The sequence below is a fragment of the Hypanus sabinus genome, chromosome 1 (assembly GCF_030144855.1).
Source record: "Hypanus sabinus isolate sHypSab1 chromosome 1, sHypSab1.hap1, whole genome shotgun sequence".
NCBI lineage: Eukaryota > Metazoa > Chordata > Chondrichthyes > Myliobatiformes > Dasyatidae > Hypanus > Hypanus sabinus.
Window position 1 is genome coordinate 118,554,348 of NC_082706.1, and position 27,758 is coordinate 118,582,105.

Here is a 27,758-nt window from a genome sequence, read left to right on the forward strand (position 1 = left end):
GCGAATGCTGGTGCAATTCTTTGCTTTGACACTGTTGTCACAGTTCAATAGAGATAACATCCAAAAGGTGACCATTGTCAAATTGCAAACACTTCAACTCAGCCTCTCTCTCACCCTCGAGGAAGAAAGCACAGAAACTGTGTCAGCTTCATAGAAGTGCAATATAAAGCAAAAGCTTTACGTTCTGCAACCTTCATAATTCCCTTTAATGAAATAATGCCTGTGTTGTCAGAACAGTAACTCTCAGTTTCACTGGTAAAGCACAGTAGTTCATTCAGGCTCAACATTCTGCCAATCTAATATTGCTATCGTAGTGACTAAAACAATTGGGATGGAAATGCAATGGGTTCCTTATAACGTTCAGTGTTGTATATGTAAAATAAAAAAGATATTTTACATATGCTCGTGACATCTAATGATAAACCAGTTACAATGCAGACTCAACTCCAGTCATACTGACAAGATTTCTAATGTGAAAATGCTGCACCCAGTGATTTTGATTCACTTAAATGTCAATCACGTGTTGTACTGGGGACATTTGGTGACAATCAATCACCATCATAACTGCTCAGAGGAATTTATGAGCCAATCTAAATACAATTTATTACTATTTTGTAAGTGTGTGTGTGTGTGTGTGTGTGTGTGTGTGTGTGTGGGGGCGGGGGGGGGGGTATCTGTGCCAATGATCTATTTATCATTATAGTATATCTTCAGTCATGAATTGTATAAGCTCTTAAACACCGCATTATGGTTTTTCCCTCTTTATAATTAAATTTTTTAAAATGTGAATCAATGCAGAAATTAATTCTTCATAATCTACTAAACCGGTGCCAACCACATTGTGACCTTAGAACAATACAGCACTGGAACAGGCCCCTTAAGCCCATAATGTCTATGCCAAACATGATGCTGAATTAAACTAACTCTCCTCAACCTGCATATGGTCCACATGACCCTTCTGAATTATTGTCAAATTGATGGCAAATTTTGACATGACTGAAAAAGAATGTTGTGCAACTGAAAATAGTCTTTAAAAAAAATTCTAGAACTTTTAGCATTGGCCAGCAATTTTGGCACCAATTTTCCAGTAGAATTTTGATCTACCCTAATATATATTTTGGGTGGTGAGAGATATGTCTTTACCAAGGGAGGTGTAAGACACTCCTTCTCTTTGCTAGCATGTGGGTCACCCTAGGGCAAACTCTAGCACCTGCTTAGACTCACCCCCCAACAAGGGTCACATGAAGCCTTGGGACCTGTGGTGGATGGTTATATGAGCAGCTGGTACAAACTGCAAGTCCAGGTTATGCGCCCGCTGATGTTCTCTGAAGAGTACTGATAATGGCTGGAGTCACTCAGTCTTGTAATGACACTGCCCGGAAGAAGGCAATGGCAAACCACTTCTGTAGCAAAATTTGACAGGAACAATCATGTCATGGAGGGGAGGAGACTGTAGGTGGGGGCATTGTGAAGTGGGGGTGTTTCTTCTCCATGGTCAACAATCCCTTGCTACTCCTCAGATTAAGGACAGCTGGTAGACAATGATTGCCCACGTCACATAATATGACACATAATGAAGATGATGATGTGCATTTTTTAGAATATAACTCCATCAAAAGATGCCAGTGAGGAGTCAGCTGGAGACGCTCATGGAGTGAGTACTTTGGATTCGCTCCATAACCTTTACTTTTTTTAACCTTTGATCACCCTTATTCAGCTTATTTTTACCTATACCGAAAGTTTCTTTGTTAATTTTTTTTGAATTTACTGCCAAGAGTTTGTTGTGAACTTTTGAAGATATGCAAACAGAAATGTCTCTCAGGTCTAAGGGACGGGACCCCGGATGCAATCAGAACGGTAACGGAAAGAAGCAGGCTCCGCCACAACAAACTCAATTAACTTTTGAATTGTTTATGGAGGTTTTGGATAAAAAATTTGCTGAACTACAACAATTTTTTAAAGAAGATATAAAGGCTTTTCAAGAGTACATGGTTAAGACGGATTTAGTAATTAAACAGCAACAAGCTCTTATTGCGTCTCTGCAAGAAGATGCTCGGAAGCGAGATTTGACTATTGAAAAACTGCAACAGGATTTAATTTCGACCATTAAGCTGATGGAAGCCCTTAAAGCCAAGAGTGACGATTTTGAGAATCGGTCCAGAAGACAGAACTTACGTATACTTGGTCTTCCAGACTGCATAGAAAAAGATGACCCTTCGAAATATTTTGCTCAACTTTTAAAAGAAGCATTTCCAATGATTTTCCCGAATAACCCCCCTTTATTGGATTGGGCACATAGAATTCGGCGTCGATCACCAAGTGTTACAGACAAACCTTCGGTGGTAATTGTCCGGTTCCATTATGTACATGACAAAGAACAACTTATACGAGCAGCTCGTCGGGCAGGAATGATTAAATTCAAAGAATTCTGCTTCTGCCTGGTCGAAGACTTTAGCCCTGACCTTTTAAAAAGAAGGCTTCTTTTTAAACCGTTGATGGTTGAATGTTATGAGTAAAATTTGAAACCTGCGCTCCTATACCCTGCAAAGCTTCGAATATCTCCGTTGAATGCTCCACGACAGGTTTTCTTTTCAACTTCAGAAGTGAGAAAATATCTGGAGGAGAACTTCCCTACTGCTACAGACACCGGTCTCTAACAAATGAACGATTCTGATCGTGTAAGATGGTTCTCAATCTCTTAAACCTGAATTAAAATCTGGTTATTGGTGTAGGTTCATCCTATACTTTATACTTAAGTTAAAGTGTGTTTTTGTCATATTAATTGTTCTGCCTTATACACTTTAACCATTATACTACATACTTGTCCATTGACTTTGTTCCTTCGAAGGTATATTTTTAATTCTTTGAAGGTGAATTTTTCTTTGATTAAGATGGTGGTTTTTTGAGAAAGATTTTTGGTTTTGCATAAGATGGCGTTATTTTTTTCTTTCTTTCGTCTTTTTCCTACAATGCATCGCTTATCATAGCTTAAATATTTTTTGTTTTGTCTGGGCTAGAGCCCGATTTATAATTTTTTTTTAGCGATTATATTTTTTTTTACAACTAACTATACTTAGAAATATGGTTTTTATTATAGCAATTTTAATTTTCAAAGTTGGGGTGATTCTTTTATATATATCCTTTATATATGGAGTGTTCTTCAGCTGACATGGGGGTAGGAATAGTCTTACTTTTTCCCTTTTTAAGTCATATTTTGGCTTTTTCTCTTTCTCTTGGGGGGTGGGGGGGATAGTCTGTTTTCTAATTCTATTTTTTTTGTACCAGTTTGTGTTAGTTTTTTTATTTGGGCTGTTTTTGAACTTCAAATATGTCTGTGTTGTCGTCACTTCCGGGTCTTCTCATTACTTTTGTTCCTCTTCCGGGTGCATGAGTTTATAAGTTGGTTAACCCTTTCTATACCAAAGGGTTGATTTTAGAATTATGGCTCAGACCATTAATTTTGTGTCTTGGAATACTAATGGTTTAAATCATCCAATTAAACGAAAGAAGATTTTCAAAGTATTCCAAAGACTTAATGCTCATATCATTTTTGTACAAGAAACTCATGTGAGGAAGGACAAATTTTGCTTTTTTAGATTTTGGCGGGGTCAACAGTATCACGCAAATTCGAATGCTAAAGTAAAAGGAGTTTCAATTTTTATTGACTCCTCTATTCTATTTGTTCAACATGATATTTTTTCGGATCTGAATGGTAGATTTTTGTTAATTACGGGTTTACTTTGTAATAAAAAGGTTGCTTTGGTTAATGTTTATGCTCCAAATGTGGATTGTCCTGACTTTCTTAAGTCCTTGTTTACCTCTTTACCCAATCTAAACGAATATAAGTTAATAATGGGTGGTGACTTTAATTGTTGTTTAAATCCTCTGATGGTTAAATTTTTATCTATTCAGACTTTACCTAATAAGTCGGCCACTTGTATTAACTCTTTTTTGACTGACAATGGAGTTTTTGATATTTGGAGATTCCGGCATCCTAAAGACAAAGAGTTTTCTTTTTTCTCACAAGTTTATCACTCTTATTCGAGAATTGATTATTTTTTTGTAGACTCTTGTTTTATTCCATTGGTAATCGGTTGTAACTATGATATTATAGCTATCTCTGATCATGCTCCATTATTACTTTCTATGAAATTTACGGATACAGCTTCTAATGCCAGACAATGGCGATTTGACTCTACCTTGTTGCAAGACTCTGACTTTATAAAATTTATGGAGGAGCAGATCGACTTCTTCTTTTCAAATAATTCTACAGATGATATCTCCTGTGGAACACTTTGGGACACTTTTAAAGCGTATATACGTGGACAGATTATTTCTTATTCTATTGGTTTGAGGAAATGTACTAAGATGGAAACTCCTTTATTGGTTGATAAAATTAAAGAGATTGATAAGAAATATTTGATTGCTCCTAGTAAGGAGCTTTACAAACAAAGGGTGGAACTTCAAATGGAACATAGTTTATTACTTACATCCTCGATTGAAAATCAATTAATGAAAACTAAATCTGATTTTTATATACATAGTGATAAATCTGGTAAACTGTTAGCTAGTCAATTGAAGAATGCTTTGGTTAAACGTCAAATCACTAAGATTGGTCAGCAGAATGGGAATCTGACAGTTAATCATGATGAGATAAATAAGGCATTTCAAGACTTCTATACCTCCCTGTATCGATCTGAATTTCCTCAAGATCATAATATCATGTCTGATTTTCTTGGGAAATTAAATTTTCCAAGATTATCATCTGATGATCTTTTGATATTGGATACTCCTATTACGGATGTAGAAATTAAAGGGGCTATTTCCTCAATGAATTCTGGGAAAGCACCGGGTCCAGATGGTTATACAGTTGAATTTTTAAAAAAATTTTCTGCTACTCTTTCCCCTTGGTTAGGTAAGGTTTTTGAGGAAGCCATTAGATTGGGGAATTTGCCACAATCTTTTTATAGAGCTTCCATTTCTCTAATATTGAAGAAAGATAAAGACCCTACTAACTATGCTTCCTATAGACCAATATCCTTATTGAATGTAGACTCCAAGATTTTTTCTAAGTTACTGGCATCTAGATTGGAGAAGGTATTACCCAAAATTATTTCAGATGATCAAACCGGTTTTATTAAAAATTGTTATTCTTTTTTTAACATTAGGAGATTGTTGAATATTGTTTATACTTCCTCACAGGACACTTCAGAATGCGTGATTTCATTAGATGCAGAGAAAGCATTTGATAGAGTTGAATGGCCTTACTTATTGAATGTGTTGGAGAAGTTTAATTTTAGTCCGATATTTATATCATGGATTAAATTGATTTATCATACTCCAGTTGCCTCAGTGTTTACCAATAATCAAAGATCTCCCTTTTTTCGTCTATTTCGGGGCACTAGACAGGGATGTCCTCTTAGTCCATTACTATTTAACATTGCCTTAGAACCTTTGGCAATCGCCATCAGACAGTCACAGGATATTTTGGGTATTAATTGTGGGACAGATATTCATAAGTTATCTTTGTATGCAGATGATTTATTACTATTCATTTCTAACCCGGAGAAATCCATCCCAGCAGTTTTATCATTATTGGCTCAATTTAGTGAGTTTTCTGGGTATAAGTTAAATCTTAATAAAAGTGAATTGTTTCCTTTGAATAAACGGGTCCCAATTTATGGAAATTTACCTTTTAAATTAGTTAATGATTCTTTTACTTATTTAGGGATCAAAATCACAAAAAAACCATAAAGATTTATTTAGATTTAATTTTTTACCCTTAATTGATCAGATTAAAGGTTTGTTTACTAAGTGGTCACCTTTATCTTTATCCCTAATAGGTAGGATTAATGCTATTAAGAGGTTATTTTACCTAAGTTTTTATATATTTTTCAAGTGATACCAATTTTTATCCCAAAATCTCTTTTTACTAATGTTGACTCTAAAATTTCTTCATATATATGGCAGAATAAAAATCCCAGGTTAGGTAAAATATATTTACAGAAGACAAAAAAGGAAGGCGGGTTAGCATTACCTAATTTCAGATTTTACTATTGGGCAGTTAATATTAGATATTTGTTATGTTGGTTGAAAGATGGGGATGGATCTTTGGGTGAGTTTAGAAACTAAATCGGTATCATGTTATGCTCTGGGTTCTATTTTAGGGACTTCTCTCCCTTTTGCTCTTTCTAAATTGCCGAAACGAATTGACAACCTGATAGTTAAACATACTTTGCGTATATGGTTTCAATTTCGGAGATTTTTTGGGTTGACTCAATTCGTTTTAAATAGTCCTATTGTATCCAATTGTTTTTCCACCCTTCCATTATAGATCAAGCTTATTCGGCTTGGAAAACTAAGGGATTACTAAGATTTTCTGATTTATTTTTAGACAATTGTTTCATGTCTTTTGAGCAATTATCCAACAAATATAACTTGCCTAGATTTCATTTTTTTTGATATTTACAGATTAGACATTTTTTAAGTTCTGTACTCCCTACATTTCCAAATTTTGTGCCTTCAGATATTCTGGAGAATTTATTTGAATTAGACCCTTTTCAAAAAGGGCTTATTTCAAAACTTTATAATATAATTATGAAGATACGTTCAGAGCCTCTTTATAAGACTAAAAAGGATTGGGAAAGAGAGTTTAGTCTTATTATTTCTAGTGAGAATTGGGATAGAATTCTTCAATTAGTTAATACATCATCGTTATGTGCCAAACATTCATTAATACAATTTAAGGTCGTACATAGGGCCCATATGTCCAAGGATAAATTATCTCATTTTTACTCTCATGTTAGTCCTATTTGTGATAGATGTCATTCTGAAATTGCGTCTTTAACTCATATGTTTTGGTCTTGTTCATTTTTGGAGAAATATTGGAAAGATATTTTTGATATTATTTCTGCGGTTTTGAATATTGATTTACAACCTCATCCTATTACCGCAATTTTTGGTTTACCAATGTTAGACTCACTGCATTTATCTTCTTCTGCCCGTCGAATGATTGCATTTCTAACTCTGATGGCTAGAAGATCTATATTGTTGAATTGGAAGGAAATTAATCCTCCCACTGTATTTAATTGGTTCTCTCAAACTATGTTATGTTTACATTTAGAAAAAATTAGAAGTGGTACTTTTGAGACTTCTATTAAATTTGAAAAGTTATGGAGACCATTTATTCAACATTTTCATATGATGTAATATGACCCTGTGCCAAGTTCATTTGATTTCCCAGCTTTTAGCTTATGTATTTTGAGAGGACCGGAAGTGACGGCATTGATGAATACTTATTTTTGTGAGATATTATAAACAGCCCCCTTTTTTTTTCTCTCTCTCTTTTTTTTGCTTCTTTTTTCTTCTATATTAGTTATTAGTTATTAGATTAGATTAGCTAGTTTTGCATTATATATATTTTATTTTAAATTCTTTTTTCTTTCTTTTTTCTGTTTTCTTTATATCATATATTATGAAATATTTAGACTTACCATGTTCATACATATATTTTATGGCTTATGACTTGGTAAACTCATTTATATTGTAACTATTATATGTTTTTTTTCATATGTAATTGAATTTTTATGTTGGTAATTTCTTTATCAATATATCATTTGTGTTCTGTCCATATTACTAATAATAATAAAAAGATTTAGAAAGAAAGCAAAGATGCCAGTGATAGTGCAGTGTCAACACACAGCTGCAGAAATCTCACCTACATGAGAAAACCATGGTTCTTATTAGCTCAGAGATGACCCAGCTTTTACGAACCATCTCTTTTGCAACTGGGCAAATTTCAAACAATGTTTCTCTGTAATACACAGAAAATGGTGAAGAAACTCAGCAGGCCAGGCAGCATCTACGGAAAAGAGTAAACAGTCGATGTCTTGGGCCAAGACACTTCATTGGGGTCTTGGCCAGAAACATCAACAGTTTACTCCTTTCCATAGATGCATTCTGGCCTGTTGCATTCTTCCAGCATTTTGTGTGTATTACTTTGATTTCCAGCATCTGCAGATTTTCCCTTGTTTTTACTATTTCTCTTTGCTCCCTGAGATCAGTATTTTTCTGCTACCATCAAAGATGTCTGTATTGCTTTAATCAAGATCATAGTTACTTCCACCTTTCAAGCCTCAGGATGATTCCAGACTGCTGCTGTTGATTCTGAACACATCTCACTGATTGCTGATCACTAGTGAATTGGGGAGATCACGTAAACACCATTCGCGAGGACAGGAGAATTCACTGATTTCTCGTTCTGTCCATAAGGCAGAGAAGGCATAGACATTTGTCCTTAATGCAAGCTTCGTAGAGTACCACTGTTCATGAACAACACTCAAAATCTATCACTACTTCCAGGAATCTACTGCAAGGAATAAAATAACCAGCTCAGTATTTCCAACGTTTTGTTTTACAAGTATCAACTTTATACGCCATATCATTTACACGTATTAGGAATTTGCTGTAGTGTGTTGGTCAGGATAGTATATGGGACCTGACTGCAGCTTGGAAGGACCCTCATGGTACCCTTGTACATACATGCCATCGTACCAGCCTGCTTGGGTCATTCTGACCACCAGCTCCCACCAGCCCCGTCTCCCAAGAAGCACTTCCTAGCACTGTCTAATAATTATAGCATTCGTTCTTTCAGGAACATTACTGTAGTACTCTCCATTACTGTTACGAACCCCGTAACTGGGTGTCTTACCAGCAAAGATAGGAGTATCCGTTGAACTCTGATGATACTATTTTTAACAGTATTTATTAGTAAAAATACACAAAAATAATATCAATGCAAATATACAGATAATATACGTCATCAATACTAAACATAAAAGTGCGGGTATAATAATAATCAATAAGAAATAAGCTCTATCATTGCCTAAGGGATAACGAATTGTCCGATAGAAATATAAAGTTCATTTCAGTTCACACAGGCTCCAGTGTTTGTTTGTCGCTGTGTTGCAATTGTTGGGAGAGAGAGAGAGAGAGAGAGAGAGAGAGAGAGAGATAGAGAGAAAGCAGTAACAGCTATTAACTTGCCGACTTTCCTTTTTACGATCTTGATCTGTATCTGTCCTTTAGCGAGACTGTTCCATGGAGGACCTGTCACCCAGGCAAGGGTGGACAGACACAGAAGCCCCCTCACCAATCTCGTAGCGTTTCTCCTGGTGCATCTGAGGGGTGTTTCCCCAGACCCTACTTTTATCCCTACTCACAGGGTCTCAGATGTCAATCAGGTTGGGATGATGCAATCCCTCAACCAGACCACTCTGGCTGCCCCGAGGGGTTTCAATGATTAGTACAGTACTCAATACACAATTCCTCCTTCAAGAGACAATAGCAGTAATCTCTCTCTTTGTCAAATAGGAGACATTCCACCTTGTGTATTCAGCGTTCTCTCTCTCATCACTGACATGATGTGTATATCTCTCATTTCCTGGGTATCAGACCTGAAATAATAGCGATCTTGCGATTCTCAAAAGTGGGGGGGGGGGGGACTTTGCTCCCTTCATTCGTAACACTACAAATGTGCCCTGTCCCTTTAAGGTGAAACTGCCAATGTCACAGCTGCTGGGCTAAGAGCGGGGAGCTGCTGGATCATGCAATAAGTAACAATTAACTCAGGCAGAAACAAAAATGATGCAAGAACATTGTTTTTAGGAACTTAGAACTGAGGGCTAAAATTTCCATGAGCCAATTTTGTCGGATCAGAGGTGAGAAGGTCAGTAACTTTAAATTCCTCACTGTTATTACTTTGGAGGACCTGTCTTGGGCCCAGCACTCAAGTGCAATTACAAAGAAAGCATAGTAGCACCTCTACTTCCTTAGGAGTTTGCTAAGATTCAGCATGACATCTAAAACTTCGACAAACTTCTATAGATGTGTAGTGGAGAGTGTATTGATTGGCTGTATCACAGCCTGGTAAAAAAACAATGCCCTTCAATGGAAGATCCAACAAAAAGTAGTGGATATGGGCCAGTTCATTAGTGGCAAAGCCCTACCCACCATTGAGCATATCTAATAAGCTTCAAGATGGAGGCGCAACGCAGTTTGCAGTGGCGTCTCCGGAGTTGATATCTGTTATTTGTCAAGCAGGGTGCCGTACACAATCCTAATCTGATGAAAAACAGATGTTGGAGCATGGAGGAACATCTGGAAATCTCCAGGAAGGCCTTCTTCACTACTGCTGCTGTTGGGAGGTCCAGGTCTCTGCTGGGAAGAACAGGCCCCCAGTGTTCGGGGTCATGTTGCCAGTGGCTGGTGGCGGGGGCGTGGTAGTGCACTCGGCAGAGGATGGTGCTCAGAGAGGCTGTGCCAGAGGGGATGGTCGGAGGCTCGACTAACTCGGAATCCGCTGCGGTCAGGGCGCTTTCATTGCGTGCTGCGTCTGTGAGGCTGAATCCGGCGGCGCCATGGAAGTCCATAGCGGGGGTATTCCCTTCCGCCACCTGTATGGGATGACGAGTCTATCAGGACCCTGAGGATTTCTGTAAACTGTGTGGCGGTTTCTTTCAAAATCATAGTCTTTTAACATCTTTGGACTATTTTTACTATGCCCATGGTTTGTTTTTTTTTTATCAATTACGGTATTGTTTGCACTGTTGTAACTAATGTTGAAACTATGTGGTTTTGTGTAGGTCTTGTAGCCTTTATTTTTGGTTTGTTGGGTGGCAGAGTTGGTCTCCTGACTTGGTGTGTCTGGGCAGTCTTGTTTTTGTCCGGTGGATTTGGAGCTCCTTTCTGGGGAATGCCCTAAGACGGTAGCGTGATATTAATACGCAGCAGCCTCTCCGGTCTCTGGATTTGGGGATTGCCAATTGTTATGTGGATTTTCCGGTGTAGTCTGTTTTGTCGTGTGCTTTTGTGATATCATTCTAGAGGAACGTTGTTTCATTCTTTAATTGTGGTTTCTAAATGACAATAAACTGAAATTCAATTCAATTCAATCTACACGAAACTTAGTCACAGGAAAACAACATCCATCATCAGGGACCCCAGATCATGCTCCCTTCATGCTGCTGCCATCAGGAAGGGGGTACAGGAGTGTGAGGACTCACACCACCAGCTTCAGGAATACTTATTACTCCTCAACCATCAGGCTCTGAACCAAAGGTGATAACTTCACTCTACTTCATTTCATCATTGAAATGTTCCCACAACCTAAGGATAATGGGAATGGGGAATGATGGAGGGTGGGGGGAATTACCGATAGTTTGAGAGGTGTAGGGGCAAGTGTAGCACATGTTCTGCTTGCAAGGGTAAGTGCCAGGTAGAGATTAGGGGAGGGGGTGGAGGACGAATGGACAAGGGAGTCTGATAGAGAGCGATCGCAGAGGAAGCATAACGTTGGGGGGAGGGAAAGATGTGTTTGGTGATGGGATCCTGCCAGGGATGGCGGAAGTTTACGGAGAATCGTGCTGGATGTGGAGGCTGATGGGGTGATAGGTGAGGGCAAGAGGAACTCTATCTCTGGTGGGGTTGCGGGAGGATGGGATGAGAGCAGACATGCACAAAATGGAAGAGATGCATTTGAGGGCAGCATTGATGGTGGAGGAATGGAAGCCCCTTTCTTTGAAGGAGGAGGACATCTCATTAGTTCTGGAATGAAAAGCCTCATCCTGAGAGTAGATGCAGCAGAGATGGAGGAACTGAGAGGAGGGAATGGCATTTTTGCAAGTGACAGGGTGCGTAGAGGTATAGTCCAGGTAGCTGTGAGTGTCAGTGGATAAGCTGTTTCCAGAGATAGAGATAGAGAGATCAAGAAAGAAGAGGGAGGTGTTGGAATTGGTCAAGCAAATTTGAGGGCAGGGTGGAAGTTGGAGGCAAAGTTGATGAAGTCAACAAGCACTGCAAGGGTGAAATGAAGTGTAGCAAAAGTTTGAGGAGTGATACCAGTGTAGGATTGAAGCATAGACTGTTCCATGTAGCCATAAAAATGCAGGCATAGCTGGGACCCATGTGAGTACCCATGACTACACCTTTCTTTTGGAGGAAGTGGGTGGAGCTGGAAGAAGAAATTATTGAGAGTGAGGACCATTTCAACCAGACGGAGGAGAGTGGTGGTGGAGGGGAACTGGCTGTGTCTGGTGACCAGAAAGAAACGTAAGACCTCAGAAGTTCTCCTGGCCAGGAGTGGAGGTGTATAGGGACTGGACATCCATTGTGAAAATAAGATGATCAGAGCCAAGGAACTTGAACTAATTGAAAAGATCAAAAGCATGTGAAGTGCCATGGATATAGGTAGGAAGGTCTTAAAAAATATCACTTTTAAGGACTCTTCACCTCATGTTCTCCATATTTATTGCTTTTTTATTAGTTTTTTTTCTTTTCGTAATTACACAGTTTGTTCCATTTACACATTGGTTGACTGTCTAAATTGGCACAGTCTTTCATTGATTCTATTATGCTGATTATTATGGACATTGTGTATGCCCACATGAAAATGAATCTCCTGGTTATATCTGGTGACATATATGTACTTTGATAAGACATTTACTTTGAACTAACTTTGTCTAAAAATGCAAAACCTTTTCATTGTCATTAAGGTATAGGAAAGTAAATTCTATATCTGTCTTTCTGAAACAAATACTTTTTGCAGATGGCAGACTGCATCTTCAAAGTGCATTTAATCTTTATATCATCCTAAGGGAATTCTGCAGTACCACTTTTGAGAAGTTCAGTGGAAAAAAAAGACTGGAAAGCAAAGTTTGATTTTATAGACTAAATTACTAAATAATGGATTCTGCCTATGGGTTGCTGAACAGCAATGAGGTCCCTTGTAAATGTCACCTTGGTAAGCAATTCTTCACCATTACCCTCAAGCTGTTCAAGCAGTCAACAAAGTGAATCGTCTTTCTTTGCGCTGTGGTGGCAGATCCTCAACTTTTTCCAATTTATATAAAGGCATCAAAATAGCACTGAAGGTATGATAGCTAAAGCTGCTAATGACATATAGATAAGTAGGAAAGTATAACATACACATGGCAAATTCTGCAGATTCTGGAAATCAAATTCAACACATAAAATGCTAGAGGAACTCAGGTCAGGCAGCATCTATGCAAGTGAATAAACAGTTGACATTTTGGCCTGAAAAAGGGTCTCCGCCCAAAACGTCGACTGTTTATTCATTTCCGTTGATGCTGCCTGACATGCTGAGTTCCTCCAGCATTTTGTGTGTGTTGCTTTGGTAGGAAAGTAAGCTGTGAGGAGGACATAAACAGTCTAGAAAGGGATACAGATAGGATAAGCCAGTGGTTAAAGTTCTGGCCAGTGGAGTATAATGCTGGAAAATGTGAAACTCTATTTTAACAGGTTGGTCTTGCTCCTCTCTGAGCCTTGCGGTTTACCAGCTAGGTAACCTTGGCTTTTCTTCTGCATTTGTCTGTTTCTTACAAGGCTGAGTTGCTAGCTCGGCACTCAACCCAGTTACCAGAGAGATTCAAACCCAGGACCATTCACCTCAAAGTCCAGTGCAGATGCCACTACACCACCAGCTGGCAATTTTGACAGGTAAATTACCATAACAAGTTTCTAAATGATGAGAGATTGCAGAGCTCCAAGATGCAGAGGAATATGTACATTTTGGCAGATTATTTGCATAAAACTAGTTTGTTGATCTGGCAAATAACAATGGACAACAAAGATTTTGCTTCGGGAATACTTCTGGCTGTGTCTTACAGATTTTGGGCTGCTGATCATGAAAATCACCATGAAATTTTCCTATCACGCACCATCTTTTTGAAATCTCCTGTACTTGATATTTCAATTCATAATTCAAGTCAGAATAACTGATGCTAAGAATAAGGAAGGCAGTTTAGTTGGTCTAAAAAGCAAAAAATCATCAATGACTGGTAATGTAAAGAACTTCTAGTGGGTCCGGAGAAAATTGCACAGAAAGCATTCAACGATGCTGTTTAAAATTTTTTTGCAACTACAGAGTACCAAACTACATGTAGCTGGTTGACAACATCTTTAAAGCATACAAAACCATGAAGTGCAACATGTCACTAAAGACTAATTTTCTGCATTCCCATCTAGACTGCAAATCTTGGCACTGTCAGTGATGAGAATGGTGAAAGGTTTCACCAGGACATTGCAGTCATGGAGAAACAATATCAGGGCATCTGGAATCCATCAGTGCTGCCTGGTTATTGTTGGACACTTAAACTGAGAAGCCTCAGACACTGAGTACAAATGAAAATCATCAACAGAACATTTTTTAGCTTAGTTGAACTATTCCAAAGCATCAGCACCATTATGCAATTAAAAACATTATAGTTGATAAAAGTCAATTTCTTCTTTCATTATACTCCCACATGATGTGCAATTTGTGTTTAGCTTCAAATGTTCCACCACAAATAAAAAAAAAAATCTGAGGTACAATACTTTCAAAAAAATTTGTTATCCAGTGTAATTAGAAAAGTTAACAGAATGTTATTTCATATTTCCAGGGGAAATGAATACAGAAGTAGGAAGGTTATGCTTCATTTAGAGAAGGCATTGATAACATCATATATGAAGTGTTGAGAGGAGCATTGATTTATGCTTTTGGAATGATATTAATGTGTTGAAGCAGCTTAGGGAACATTAACCACACTAATAGGTGGATTGTTTTATGAGGAATGATTAGATATGCTAGACTTTAATCAACTGGAACCTTAAGAAGCATGAGGTTAATTGATAGAAACATAATATCCTGAGATGTCCCATTGAATGTGAAATTTTATTGTAGAAGAACCCAGCAGCCATTGTTTAAAATGATGGCCAGTCATTTTTCTGTATGCTTGTAACTTTTCCTTGACGTGCCTTCCCTGACATGAATACTAGTCCTTAAATGGCCACCTGCAATGTTTGCATCTCATGTAATTTCATTCATTCAAGAGTGGTCCATGTTTTGAGCTACTACTGCACTACCAGCCATTCAAAGCAACAAAACAATTCTTCTTCATGCAAGTTCAGTAACTGAGACTTCAAGACTATAAGACAAAGGAGCAGAATCAGGCCACTTGGCCCATCAAATCTGCTCTACCAGTCCATCATGGCTGATTTATTGAGCCACTGAATCCCATTCTCCTGCCTTTTCCCCATAATCTCTGACACTCTGTTTAATCAAGAAGTCATTAACCTCTGACTTAAATATATCCAATGACTTGGCCTGCATAGCTATTGGTACCAATAAATTCCACAGATTCACCACCCTCTGCCTAAAGAAACTTATCCTCATCTCTGTTCTAAATGGATGACCCTCAGTTCTGAGACTGAGTCATCTGGTCCTAGACTCGCCCACTACAAAAAACTCCCTCTCCACATCCATTTTATCCAGACCTTTCAATATTCAACAAGATCCCCTCTCATTCTTTTAAATCAAGACCAGAGACATCATATGTTAAGCCTTTCATTCCTGGGATCACTCATGAATTTCCTCTGAACAGTCTCCAATGCCAGCATGTCTTTTCTTAGATAAAGGGCCCAAAACTGCTCAAAGTACTCCAAGTGCAGTCTGAACAATGCCTTCTAAAGCCTCAGTGCTACTGCCTTGTTTTTGTATTCTAGTTCTCTCAAAATGAATGATAACATTGCATTTGTCTTCCTTACCATTAACTGAACTCTCAAGCCCCTCTGCACCTCTGCTTTTTCCCCCATTTAGAAAACCATTTATGTCTTTATTCCTTGTGCCAAAGTTGATGATCATGCACTTCCCTATATTACGTTCCATCTGCCATTGCTTTGCCCATTCTCCCAAACAGGCAGCCTGCTTCCTCAACACTACCTGCCTTTCTACCTACCTTTGTATCTTCCACAAACTTGGCCACAAAGCCATCAATTCCTTCATCGAAATCATTGACAAACACGTGAAAAGAAGTGGTCCCAACACCAACCCCTCTGCAGTACTACTAGTCACAGACAGTCGCCAGAAAATGCACCCTTTATTCCCACACTTTGCCTCCTGCCAGTCAGCCAGTCCTCTATCCATGTTGGTATCTTTGCTGCAATGTCATGGGCTCTTATCTTGTTAAGCAGGCTTAGGAGTGGCACCTAATCAAAGGCCTTCTGAACATCTAAATAAAAAACATCCACTAACTCTATCCTGTCAGATATGTGAGGTTATACACTTTGGTGACAAAAACAGGGAAGGCAGATTACTATCTGAACGGTGTCAAGTTAGGAAAAGGGGAAGTACAACAAGATCGAGGTGTTCTTGTACATCAGTCACTGAAAGTAATCATGCAGGTACAGCAGGCAGTGAAGAAAGCTAATGGCATGTTGGCCTTCCTAACAAGGGGAGTTGAGTATAGGAGCAAAGTGGTCCTTCTGCAGCTGTACAGGGCCCCGGTGGAGTATTGTGTTCAGTTTTGGTCTCCAAATTTGGAGCGACTGAGCTTGTATACACTGGAATTTAGAAGAATGAGAGGGGATCTGGTTGAAACATATAAGATTATTAAGGGATTGGACATGCTAGAGGCAGGAAACATGTTCCCGATGTGTGCGGGTGTCCAGAACCAGAGGCCACAGTTTAAGAATAAGGGGTAGGCCATTTCGAACGGAGTTCAGGAAAAACTTTTTCACACAGAGAGTTGTGGATCTATGGAATGCTCTGCCTCAGAAGGCAGTGGAGGCCAATTGTTGGATGCTTTCAAGAAAGAGTTAGATAGAGCTCTTAAAGATAGCAGAGTCAATGGATATAGGGAGAAGGCAGGAACAGGGTACTGATTGTGGATCATCATCATTGCTCACTCAAAGAGGCGAATGGCCTACTCCTGCACCTATTTTCTATTGTCTATTGTCAGTCAAGAATTCTTCTTTAGAAAACCATGCTGACTTTAGCTCATTTTATCATGTGCCTCCAACATCTTTCCAACCTGAAGTCAGGCTAACTAGCCCATAACTTTCTTTCTTCTGCCTCTCTCCTTTCTTGGACAATGGAGTGACATTTGCCATTTTCCAGTTCTCCAGATCTGTTCCAGAATCTAGTGATTCTTGAAAGATCATTACTGATGTCTCCACAATCTCTTCAGCTATCTCTTTCTTTCAGAAGCCTGAAGTACAGTCCACCTGGTCCAGGTGACTTAGCTACAGTCATGATCTTCAGCTTCCTAAGCACCTTCTCCTTACTAAGAGCAATGACACTCACGTTCACACTCTGCCACTCTTACAGTTCTGGTTTTCTGCTAGTGTCTTCCGCAGTGAAGATTGATGCAAAATACTTCCTAAGTTTCAATGTCATTTCTTTGTTCCCATTACAGGTCCACAATCTCTTATCCAAAATTCTGAAATCCGAAAAGCTCCGAAAACCAAAGTTTTTTTCACAAACAGCTGACATCACTCAGGTGTGACGTGGCAGCTCTAGCAGAGGCTGCCAGACATCAGTTGTGGCTCAGCGCTGGTACTGGTTACAAGTGCATTTGCTGTTCGCTGATATTTTGTGTTCACTGTTGACTTTAATTTCACAGTGAAAATGTCAAAAAGAGCTGAAGATACCCCTATGGTTAACAATGAGAAAAAGAGGAAGAAGCATCTATCATTATCAATAATGCAGAAAGTTGAGTTATTGTAGAAGCTTGATCGTGGTATGTCTGTGTGGTGTCTTACTGAAGAATATGGGGTAGGAACTACCACTGTATATGATTTAAAGAAACAGAAAGGCAAGTTACTGAAGTTTTATAGTGACAATGTCGTTCTACATTTATTCCAATGTCATTTACCATGTGTTTGATTTGGTTCATTTGAAGCTGTATATTTTTGTTTTATTGAATGTATTTGTTGGAAATAACATTTTTTCTTGTCATTATTCCCTAAACAATACAGTATAACAACTATTTACACAGCATTTACATTGTATTAGGTATTATAAATAATCTAGAGATGATTTAAAGCATATGGGAGGATGTCCCTAGGTCTGGAGCTCCACCGGGTCCTAAAATCCACCCGTATTGAGACAGATTAAATAAGGGACTTGAGCCTACGTGTTTTTTTGGTATCCGTGGGGGGTCCCGGAACCAATAAGGGGGGGATTCTGAAATCTGAAAAATTCTGAATTCCGAGATGTAACTGGCCCCAGGGATTTCGGATAAGGGATTGTGGACCTGTATTACCTCTCCAGCATCATTTTGAGCAGTGTGATATCTAAACTTGTCTCTCTTTTACTCTACATATCTGGAAACCCCTTTTTGTATCCTCTTTTATATTACTGGTTAGCCTACCTTCCTTCATATTTAATCTTTTCTCTCTTTATGGCTTTTTTAGTCGTCTTCTCTTGGTTTTTAAAAGCTTCCCAATCCTCTACCTTCTCACTAATTTTTAATTTACTATATGCCCTTTTTTTTTAGCTTTTATGCTTTAATTTCCCTCGTCAGCCACGGTTGCTTCATCCTGCCTTTAGGATACTTCTTTAGGATGCATCTATCCTGTGCCTTCCGAAGTGCTCCCATTGCTGTTCTGCCATCATCCCTTCCAATCAATTTTGGTCAAATCCTCTGTAATTCCCTTTACTGCACTATAATACTGATCCATCCAATTTTAGCTTCTCCTTCTCAACTGCAGGGTGAATTCTATCATATTATGATCATTACCTCCAAAGGGTTCCTTCACCTTAAGCTTCAGAATCAAATCAGAGTCATTACATACCATCCACTCCAGCTTTGCCATTCCTCTAGTGGGCTCAACCATAAACTGCTCTAAAAAGCCATCTTGTATGCAATTTTGAAATCCCCTCTCTTATGATTCAGCACTAACAGGATTTTTCCAGTCTTCCTGCATATTGAAATACCCAATGATTATCACAACAATGCTCTTTTTACATGCCTTTTCTGCTTCCAGTTTTAATTATAGCTGCCATCCTGGCTACTGTTCAAAGGCCTGTATACAACTTCCATCTGGGTCATTTTACCCCTACAGTTTCTTAACTCTACAAGGATTCTACATCTTCGGATCCTATGTCAACCCTAAGGATTTGATTTCATTTTTTTACCAATAGAGCCACCCCACCCCTTCTGCCTACTTGCCTGTCCTTTCAATACAATGTATATCCTTGGATGTTAAGCTCCCAACTATGACCTTCTTTCAGCCATGCATCAGTGATTGCCACAACATTGTACCTGCCAATCTTTAACTGTACTACCTTATTCCGTATACTATGTGAATTCAAATATAACAACTTCAGTCCTGTATTCATCAGCCTTTGTTTATTTTGGTCCTGTTACACTTTAACTCATCCCACAGACTGCAATTTTGCCCTAGTTTCTGCCTGTCCTTCCGTACAGTCTCACTATACATTGCATCTACTTGAATACAAACTGCCCCATGATCAGCTTTATCACTCCATCACATTCCTCTGTCAAATTAGTTTAACCCCCCCCCCCCCCAAACAGCTCTAGAATATGTGCCTGTAGGATATTTGTCTCCAGCAGGTTCAAGTGTAACCCACCTCTTTTGTACAGGTCATATCTTCCCCAGAAGAGATCCCAATGATTCAGAAATCTGAAACTCTGACCCCTGCAATTCTTCAGCCGTGCATTCATTTGCCAAATCATCCTATTCTCACCTTCAGTGGCATGTGGCACAGGTAGCAAACCAGAGGTTATTATCCTGGAGGTCCTGCTTTACAGCTTTATGACTAACTCCTTACATTTTCTCTTCAAGACCTCCTCCCTTTTCCTACCTATGTCATTTGTGCCAATATGCACCAAGACTTCAGGCTGCTCACCCTCCCCCTTTAGAATGCCGTGGACCTGATGTGAGACGGCCCTGACACTTGGCAACATAACATCCGGGCAGCTCTATCATGCCCACCGAATCCCTTGTCTACTCTTCTAACTATGGACTCCCCTATCGTAAATGCAGTCCTCTTCTTCCCACACCCCCTCCCTTCTGAGCCACGGAGCCAGACAGTGCCAGAGACTTGGTCACTTCTCCCTGGTAGGTCATCCACTTCAACAGTTTCTAAAGCGGTAATCTTATTATCGAGGGGAATGGCCAAAGGGGTACTCTGCACTAGCTGCCTATGCCCCTACCTCTCCCTCTCCTGACAGTTACTCAGGGACCCACCTCCTGCAATTTAGGGCTGACTATCTCCCAGTAGCTCCTATCTATCATCTTCTCATTCCCCCATATGAGCCAAAGGTTGCCAAGTTGCAGCTCAAGTTTCTTAACATGGTCTCTAGGAGCTATAACCAGATGCATGTGTAGTTGTCAGGGAGACTGGAAATCTCCCAAATCTCACACAGATAACATACTACTACCTCTGGATCCACTCTCAGTGCACTAGTTACGAACGGGGAAAGGAAACTTATGAGAACCTTTTTTTCTTATTTGGAACCTCTGCCTCTGCTTGCCCAAGACTGTTCTCATCCAAGTCTGCTGAGTCAAAGCTGGCCCACTCTAACACTGGCACATTTACACAATGGCCACTCCAGCAATGACAACCTCGTTTACACCTCCTTTTGTTTTATCGGCCCTGTGCTGATTTCAGTTCATAGACTGTGTCTATTCAGATGTCTACCTAATAGTTTAAAACATTTTTGTATCCTAAGTCAGCTGTGCAGCTGTCTGATGTGGGTACTTCTTGCTTTTTAAATGTTTGTGCAAAGGTCAATATGAAGACGATCTTGATAGCTTAGCTGATTAATAACAGGTCATATAGTTTAGCTATTGTTATCCGAGCCTAGGCAGCAGTGGGGACCTACAAATAACTAAAGTGATAGATGAGGGAATTGAAAACCTAACAAGGATTTTTGCAGTAACACTCTGTTCATTCTCCTTGACTGCATATGCAGTCTAACTGTGGTACATCACCTGTAAGTAAGTGTGGGAATGAAAAGGAATCAGTCCACAGATCAAGCTGAGGGTTTATCAAGCTTTTGCCATGACTTTTGCTCTATGCTTGCAAGATATGGACAGTATACAGTCGATATTCCAAACAGCTCAGCCACTTCCATGTGAACCTGTCTGCATAGAGCACATCACCTTAGGAGACAAGATTTCAGAAACACAGATTCTATGCCAGACAAACCCCCCCCCCCACCCCCCAGTATTGCTAGAAGACCAGGTGGGCAGGATGTGTCAGAAGATTGTCTGAAAGAATGCTAACACAGGAATTCCATGCAGAACTGATCATGTGATGGATTCATAGATTATTGTAGAACCTCCTTGAGGGACATTGACAATGACATACACCTTGAGTCACTCTGACACAGTGGTGTCAAGAAAACAACCTTTCCCTCAATGTCACAAAAACAAAGGAGCTGGTTGTGGACTACAGGAGGAATGGAGACTGGCTAACTCCTATAGACATCAATGGATCTGGGCTTGAGAGGGTGAACATCTTTAAGTTCCTCAGCATACACATCACTGAAGATCTCACGTGATCTAAACATACTGGTGATGTGGTGAAAAAGCACAACAGTGCCTCTTTCACCTCAGACAATTGAAGAAGTTTAGTATGGGCCCCCAAATACTAATAATTTTCTATAGGGGCACAATTGAGATTTTCCTGATTGACTGCATCACTGCCTGGCATGGGAACTGTACTTCCCTCAATCGCAGGATTCAGTAGAGTGGTGTAGATAGTCCAGTGTACCACATCTACATTTACAAAGACAGGAGTGTAAAAAGGACATTTACAAAGACACGTGTGTAAAAAAGGGCCCGAAGGATCATTGGAGACCCAAGTCATCCCAACCACAAACTGTTCCAGCTGCTACCATCCGGGAAACGGTACTGCAGCATAAAAGCCAGGACCAACAGGCTCTGGTGCAGCTTCTTCCACCAGGCCATCAGACTGATTAATTCATGCTGATACAATTGTATTTTTATGTTATATTGACTGTCCTGTTGTACATACTATTTATTACAAATTACTAAATTGCACATTGCACATTTAGACGGAGATGTAATGTAAAGGTTTTTACTCCTCATGTATATGAAGGGTGTAAGTAATAATTAGCACTGGATTGTCCTGATAGGTATGGCTGCTTTAAAAGCTGTGCTTGCTTATATGAGGAAGCCAGAGTGGAGAAGGCATAGAGGAAAAGAGGATCATGGAAATCAAGAACCAGTGTTGCTACAGCAACCTCTGTCACCTGTGTGAGAGGAATATTAGAGCCCAGTCTGGTCTAACCATCTCTATATACATTGCAACTCTATTGATTAGATGTCATGGTTTTACACAAAATCAAATGACAAACAAAAGCAAGGGACTAGTTTCACACTGTTGTGCAAATCTCTTTATTAGATTCTGGATTCTTCCCTTTTCTTTCCTGAAGGATCTTGGCCAAAACATCAACTGTTTATTCATTTCCATAGATACTGCCTGACCTGCCGAATTCCTGCAGCATTTTGTGTGTGTTGCTTTGGATTTCTAGCATCTGCAGAATCTCTTGTGTTTTGTTCAATATAAGCTGAGTTAAATATGGTTAGATTCTGTAGTAGGAGGGTTAATTGGGTAGAGTGGTTAAATCATTTCAGGATATATACTGTATACATTTCTCTGACATTAAACTTGACTTTTAAACCTTTGAACCTTAAATATGTGAAGAAGAGGACAGCCACGCTCCACAACCTGATAGCATCAGATGCATCAATTTGAGGCATATATTGGCATGTTGTTTCATTACTTTTTATGGCCAGTTTTGCAATGCTACATATTATTTAAGAATGCAAATCAAAGTGAGAACATAATAAAAATGTTCAACTATCAAGATACATGAGATTAGTACCAGAAGGTTGAAATTAAATATTGAAACTGGGAATATCCAGTTAACAATGGAACGTTCGCACACAGAATTTTTGAGCCTTCTGCAATGTATTCATTTATTTTGATATAATCTTTCTTCTTTACTGCATCTAACTGCCCGGTTTTGAGAAATGATCAAACAGGTATTTTTTTGACAACTGGCTTGAATTGCCATAAATTTATTCAGCTGTGAAACCATACAGCAAGATTGCTTAATAGGTATTTCAGAACATGTGCCCCAAGTACTCATGTGATCAGTGACACAGTCTTCAGAGAGCAAGGTTGCCTTATTTTCTACACAATTAGACATGACAAACTTGAGATGGCTATACAGTAATATCTTAAAATACACACTGCAGCTCTCAATAATAAAACCTCATTATAGTAAAGTCAGTCCAGTGTTCCCCTTTATTTTGCTGTTAACTGTTCAGCAATTCTTCATTAACAAGTAATTTTGTGCTGCTACATAATTACCTCCAAAAGAGAATTTTACATAACGAAGTTATTATTCCCCAGGAAAGCATCACCCTATTCCATGAGAAATATTATTGTATTCTTTATTAAAAATACCACTATATACTTATAGCTAAACATTTTGTTCAATAAATTTGGTAAAACTGTTCAGCATAGGAACAGACCTATTGGCCCACAATACCAGTGCTGACCATGGTGCCAAATTAAACCAAACCTATCCAACTACACATTATGTATATCCCTCTACAGCTTACATGGTCATGCGCTGGTCTAAAAGCTTCTCAAGCATTAATATTATGTCTGCTTCCACCACTACCCCTGTCAATGCATTCCACCTGTGTAAAAAAACTAGTCTACACATTCAATTTAACCTTCTCCCCTCTCAACTTGAACTTGCGCCCTCCAGAATCAGACATTTTTATGCTTGGAAAATACAGCCTACGCATGCCTCTCATAGCTCTATGAACTTCTGTCAGGCTTCCCCCCAGCATTTGATGCTCCAGATAGAACATTGCAGGTTTGTCCAACCTCTCCGAATAGTTAGTACTCCGTGATTCTGGCAGCATCCCGATGAACCTCCTCTGCACACTTCAAAAACCTCGACATCCTTCCTAATTGCAGCAACCAGCACTCCAAATGTGGCCCGATCAAAGGTTAAACAGATGTAAAATCATTTTCTGACTCTTATACTCAATGCCCTAACCAATGAAGGCAACCATGCCATATATAGTACATTCTTTGTCCTTCAGGGAGAATATTTCTTCAATGAGTAAAGTAGGTTGGCTCAGTATTCTTCAATATGGGAAGAAGATTATTAGTGGAGAGTACATGGATGCCTTTGAGTTGGAACTAACTGTAGGAAAGACAAACTAGTGGGAGTTCAGGGTCATCTTCAATCTCTCACTGCTACTGTTGGAGGTTCCCACCTATTCCAAAATGGCATTAATCAAATCGGTGCCCAAGAGCAGGGTGAGCTACCTCAAAGACAATGACTGTGATGAAATGCTTTGAGAAGTTGATCATGGTTAGAATTCACTCCTGCCTAGGCAAGGACCTGGACCCACTGCAATTTGCCTATTGCCACGATAGGTCTATAATGGATGCAATCACACTGGCTCCCCACTCAGCCTTGGATTATCTGGATAACAGCAATACCTAACTCAGGCTGTTTATTGATTGCAGCTCTGAGTTCACAGCTATAATCCCCTTTGTTCTAATCAATAAGCTTCAAAACTTGGCCCTCTGTACCTCCCTCTGCAACCAGATCCTAGACTTCCTCATCGGAAGACCACAGACAATGCAGATTGGAAGTAATATCTCCTCACTGACAATCAATACCGGCGCACATCAAGGATATGTGCTTAGCCTTCTGCTCTGCTCTCTCTACACCCATGACTGTGCAGCTAGACACAGCACAAGCACCATCTGTAAATTTGCCGATGACACAACTATTGTCGGCAGAATCTCAGATAGCGATGAGCAGGCATACAGGAGTGAGGCAGATTGGCTATTTAAGTGGAGTTACAACAATCTTGCACTCAACGTCAGTGAGACCAGGGAATTGATTGTGGAATTCAGGAAGTCGAAGACACACATACCACTCCTCATTGAGGAAACAGTGAACAGTTTCAAGTTCGTGGGAGTCAATACTTCTGAAGATCTATCCGGAGCCTAACATATTGGTGCATTACAATGAAGGCATTAGGAGTTTGGGGAGAGTTAGTTTTTAGTTACAGTGCGGAATAAGCCCTCCCACCCTTCAGGCCAGACAACCCAGCAAGCCCCAATTTAACCCTAGCTTAATGATGGGGCAACTTACAATGACCAATTTACCTATGATCCGGTATGTCTTTGGACTGTGGGAGGAAACTGCAGGACACAGTGTAAAGCCATGCATTCCACAGCGAGGATGTACAGACTGTTTAAAGATGATGTTGGAATTGAACTCCAAACCCCAATGTCCCAGGTTGTGATAGCATCCCACTAGTTGCTATGCTACCATATTAGCAGAGACTCCAGCAAATTTATACAAATGTCTCATGGAAAGCAGTCCAATTGGCTGCCTCACCGTTTGGTATGGAGGAGCCACTGCACTGGATCAGAATAAAAGCTGCCAAGAGTTGTAAGTTCAGCCAGTTATGTCATGAACATTAGCCACCCCACCACTGAGGACAAGTTCAAAATACAATGTCTCTAAAGGTGGAATCCATCATTAAGGACCCCCACCACACAATGCTCTGTTCTCAATTCTACCATCTGAAAGGAGGCACAGGAGGCTGAAGACAAACTCGCAACGTTTTAGGAATAGCTTCTTCCTCTCTGCCATCAGATTTCTGAATGGACAATAAGCTCATGCATGCTACAAAACTCTTTTTGCTCTCTTTTTGCACAATTCAGTTTTAAAAAATATATATACACATTTTATTATAATTGATACTATTTTATATGTTTTGCTGTATTGCTGCTGCAAAATAATAAATTCCACAACATATGTCAATAATAATAATCCTGATTCTAATTCTGATTCTGAGACTAGAAGATAAGATTTCAGGGTAAGCTGCAGTGGGGGAAGAATTTTAAGGGTGCCAGGAGGAGAATTGGCAGGGAGTTTGGTAGTGAATGGTTAGAAACTGGAGAAGTACTGTAGATTGATGCTGCAAACTGATGATGGATGTTAAGAAGATCAGAGCTTGGGAGGGATTTGCAGTTGAAGTTGAGAATGGACTGAAGCAGCATAAGGACATTGTCAAGGAGAAACTGTGATGGTTTATTAGGGGTGAGAACATCAATAATAATGAATGTGATCGAAGCAAAATCAAAACCTGAGGATCCAACAGAAGCCAAGGTAAGGACTGTTTTTTTTTAATGCTCCTTAAACTTCGGATTATGACCTGTTCTGAAGCTTAAAGATGTTGTTCACAAACATAGTAGGAAGAGAGGGAAATTATTGATTCTGAACTCTTGGTAAAGCTGTTCTAACGTCATTCAATGACCAACAGAGACCCACAAAGTGTAGTTAGCTGATTTAGCATCAAATATTCTTTTGGCAAGCATGAAATATATTACTTACTGGTGTTCAGAGTCTGTGAAATGTAGATCGAGCTTCAGCTGGAAGTCGACTTCATTCAATGCCTCTTCCACCTGCAAAACAAGTGAATAATTAAACGAAGATGGTCTCCTCAGTAAACAAATTGTGAAAAAATATTTTAAGAATCTTCTCAATTTTTTTGACAAAATGTAAATTCTCACCAACTTATGGAAATATCTAACTCATGACTGCTTTGAATAGGGATGACGATTCTCAGAAGGCACTGAAAACCTCATTATTGGGAGTGGAAACCTGCCAAATCCCATGGAAAGAGCAAGCCATCTCCTACATTAACCATGCACCTATGGCAATAGTTGCAGATTTCAGAATGGCTTTATCTGCAAACTTAGGACCAAAGTCCTTGACCTTGAGGAATTGGCTTGCCTTGCCTTCAAACAAAGAGAATTGCTTGAAGGCAAGACAAAAAAAAAAATCACTGTAACTGTGTCATTACTAAAGGAAAGTTAGGGCAAATGAGAGTGCTTCTGCACTGGAAGATTTTCTGTTAAAAATAACTGAGCATTATTTCTCTAAAGAATAGACAAATTAGCATATTCTCCAACCTAATTAACCCCTTTTCTCAGGACACTAACAGCCTGAGAAAAGAACAGATGTGAAAATGGTCAGCCTGAATTATGCAATAATTGTTAGATACAAGGTTGGTGAGCATTATGGCAATGGTGTGCTAGAAGGTATCAGTTCATGTCAACCATGATGTGTTTAAATATGGATTTCAATGGACTTAATATGATTAACTTTAGAAGTTAGGATAAATACATACAATCACTTTTATCTGTGCATGTAATCACAGAAGATTTTTTAATATGTGAAAAACTGTAATACAGCAGAATTCAGAATGTGAGACAATGAACTTGCCATAATTAGAGGGAAATGATATACTGATTTTTCTCTGTTTCTTTAAAATGTTCAGATAATCACAGTCTATTAAATACAATTAAGGGTATTTATTTTACTTATTAAGTGCATCCACTGAAATGTTAACTGTTTCTCTTTCTATAAATGTTGCCTGACCTGCTGAATGTTCTCAGCATTTTCAGTTTTAACTTAAAATTTACAATAATTATTTTAACTTACTCACTGTTTTTCAAAGGTTTTATGAGTTTAAAGAAACAACAAATTTGAATGGATTATCATCAAGTGTTAACCAGTTGGAAAGAGACAGATAAAAATCAGAATCAAATTTATTATCTTTGGCATGTATCATGAAATTTTTTGTCTTTGTAGCAGCAGTACAATGAAAAATGTAATATAAAGTGTGAAAGTTAAACTGAATAAGTAGAGCAAAAATAAAAATAGAATGTAGTGAGGTGTTGTTCTTTAGTTCAGTGTCCAATGAGAAATCAGATGACGCAGGGGAAGAAGCTGTTCCTGAATCATTGGGTGCGTGTGTTCAGACTTCTGTATCTCCCTCCTGATTGTACCAATGAGAACAAGTCATGA

The 27,758-nt window shown here is 39.1% G+C and overlaps 1 protein-coding gene across 2 annotated transcripts in view; it reads right to left on the reverse strand.

The window, feature by feature from the left end:
- The window catches only part of fam135b (family with sequence similarity 135 member B), a 381,705-nt gene that overhangs the window by 131,355 nt on the left and 222,592 nt on the right, over nt 1-27,758 (reverse strand). For both annotated transcript variants that reach the window (XM_059975315.1, XM_059975310.1), the window contains exon 5: nt 26,280-26,350. In XM_059975315.1, the coding sequence (XP_059831298.1) occupies nt 26,280-26,350 (71 nt within the window). The remainder of the gene's footprint in view (nt 1-26,279; nt 26,351-27,758) is intronic.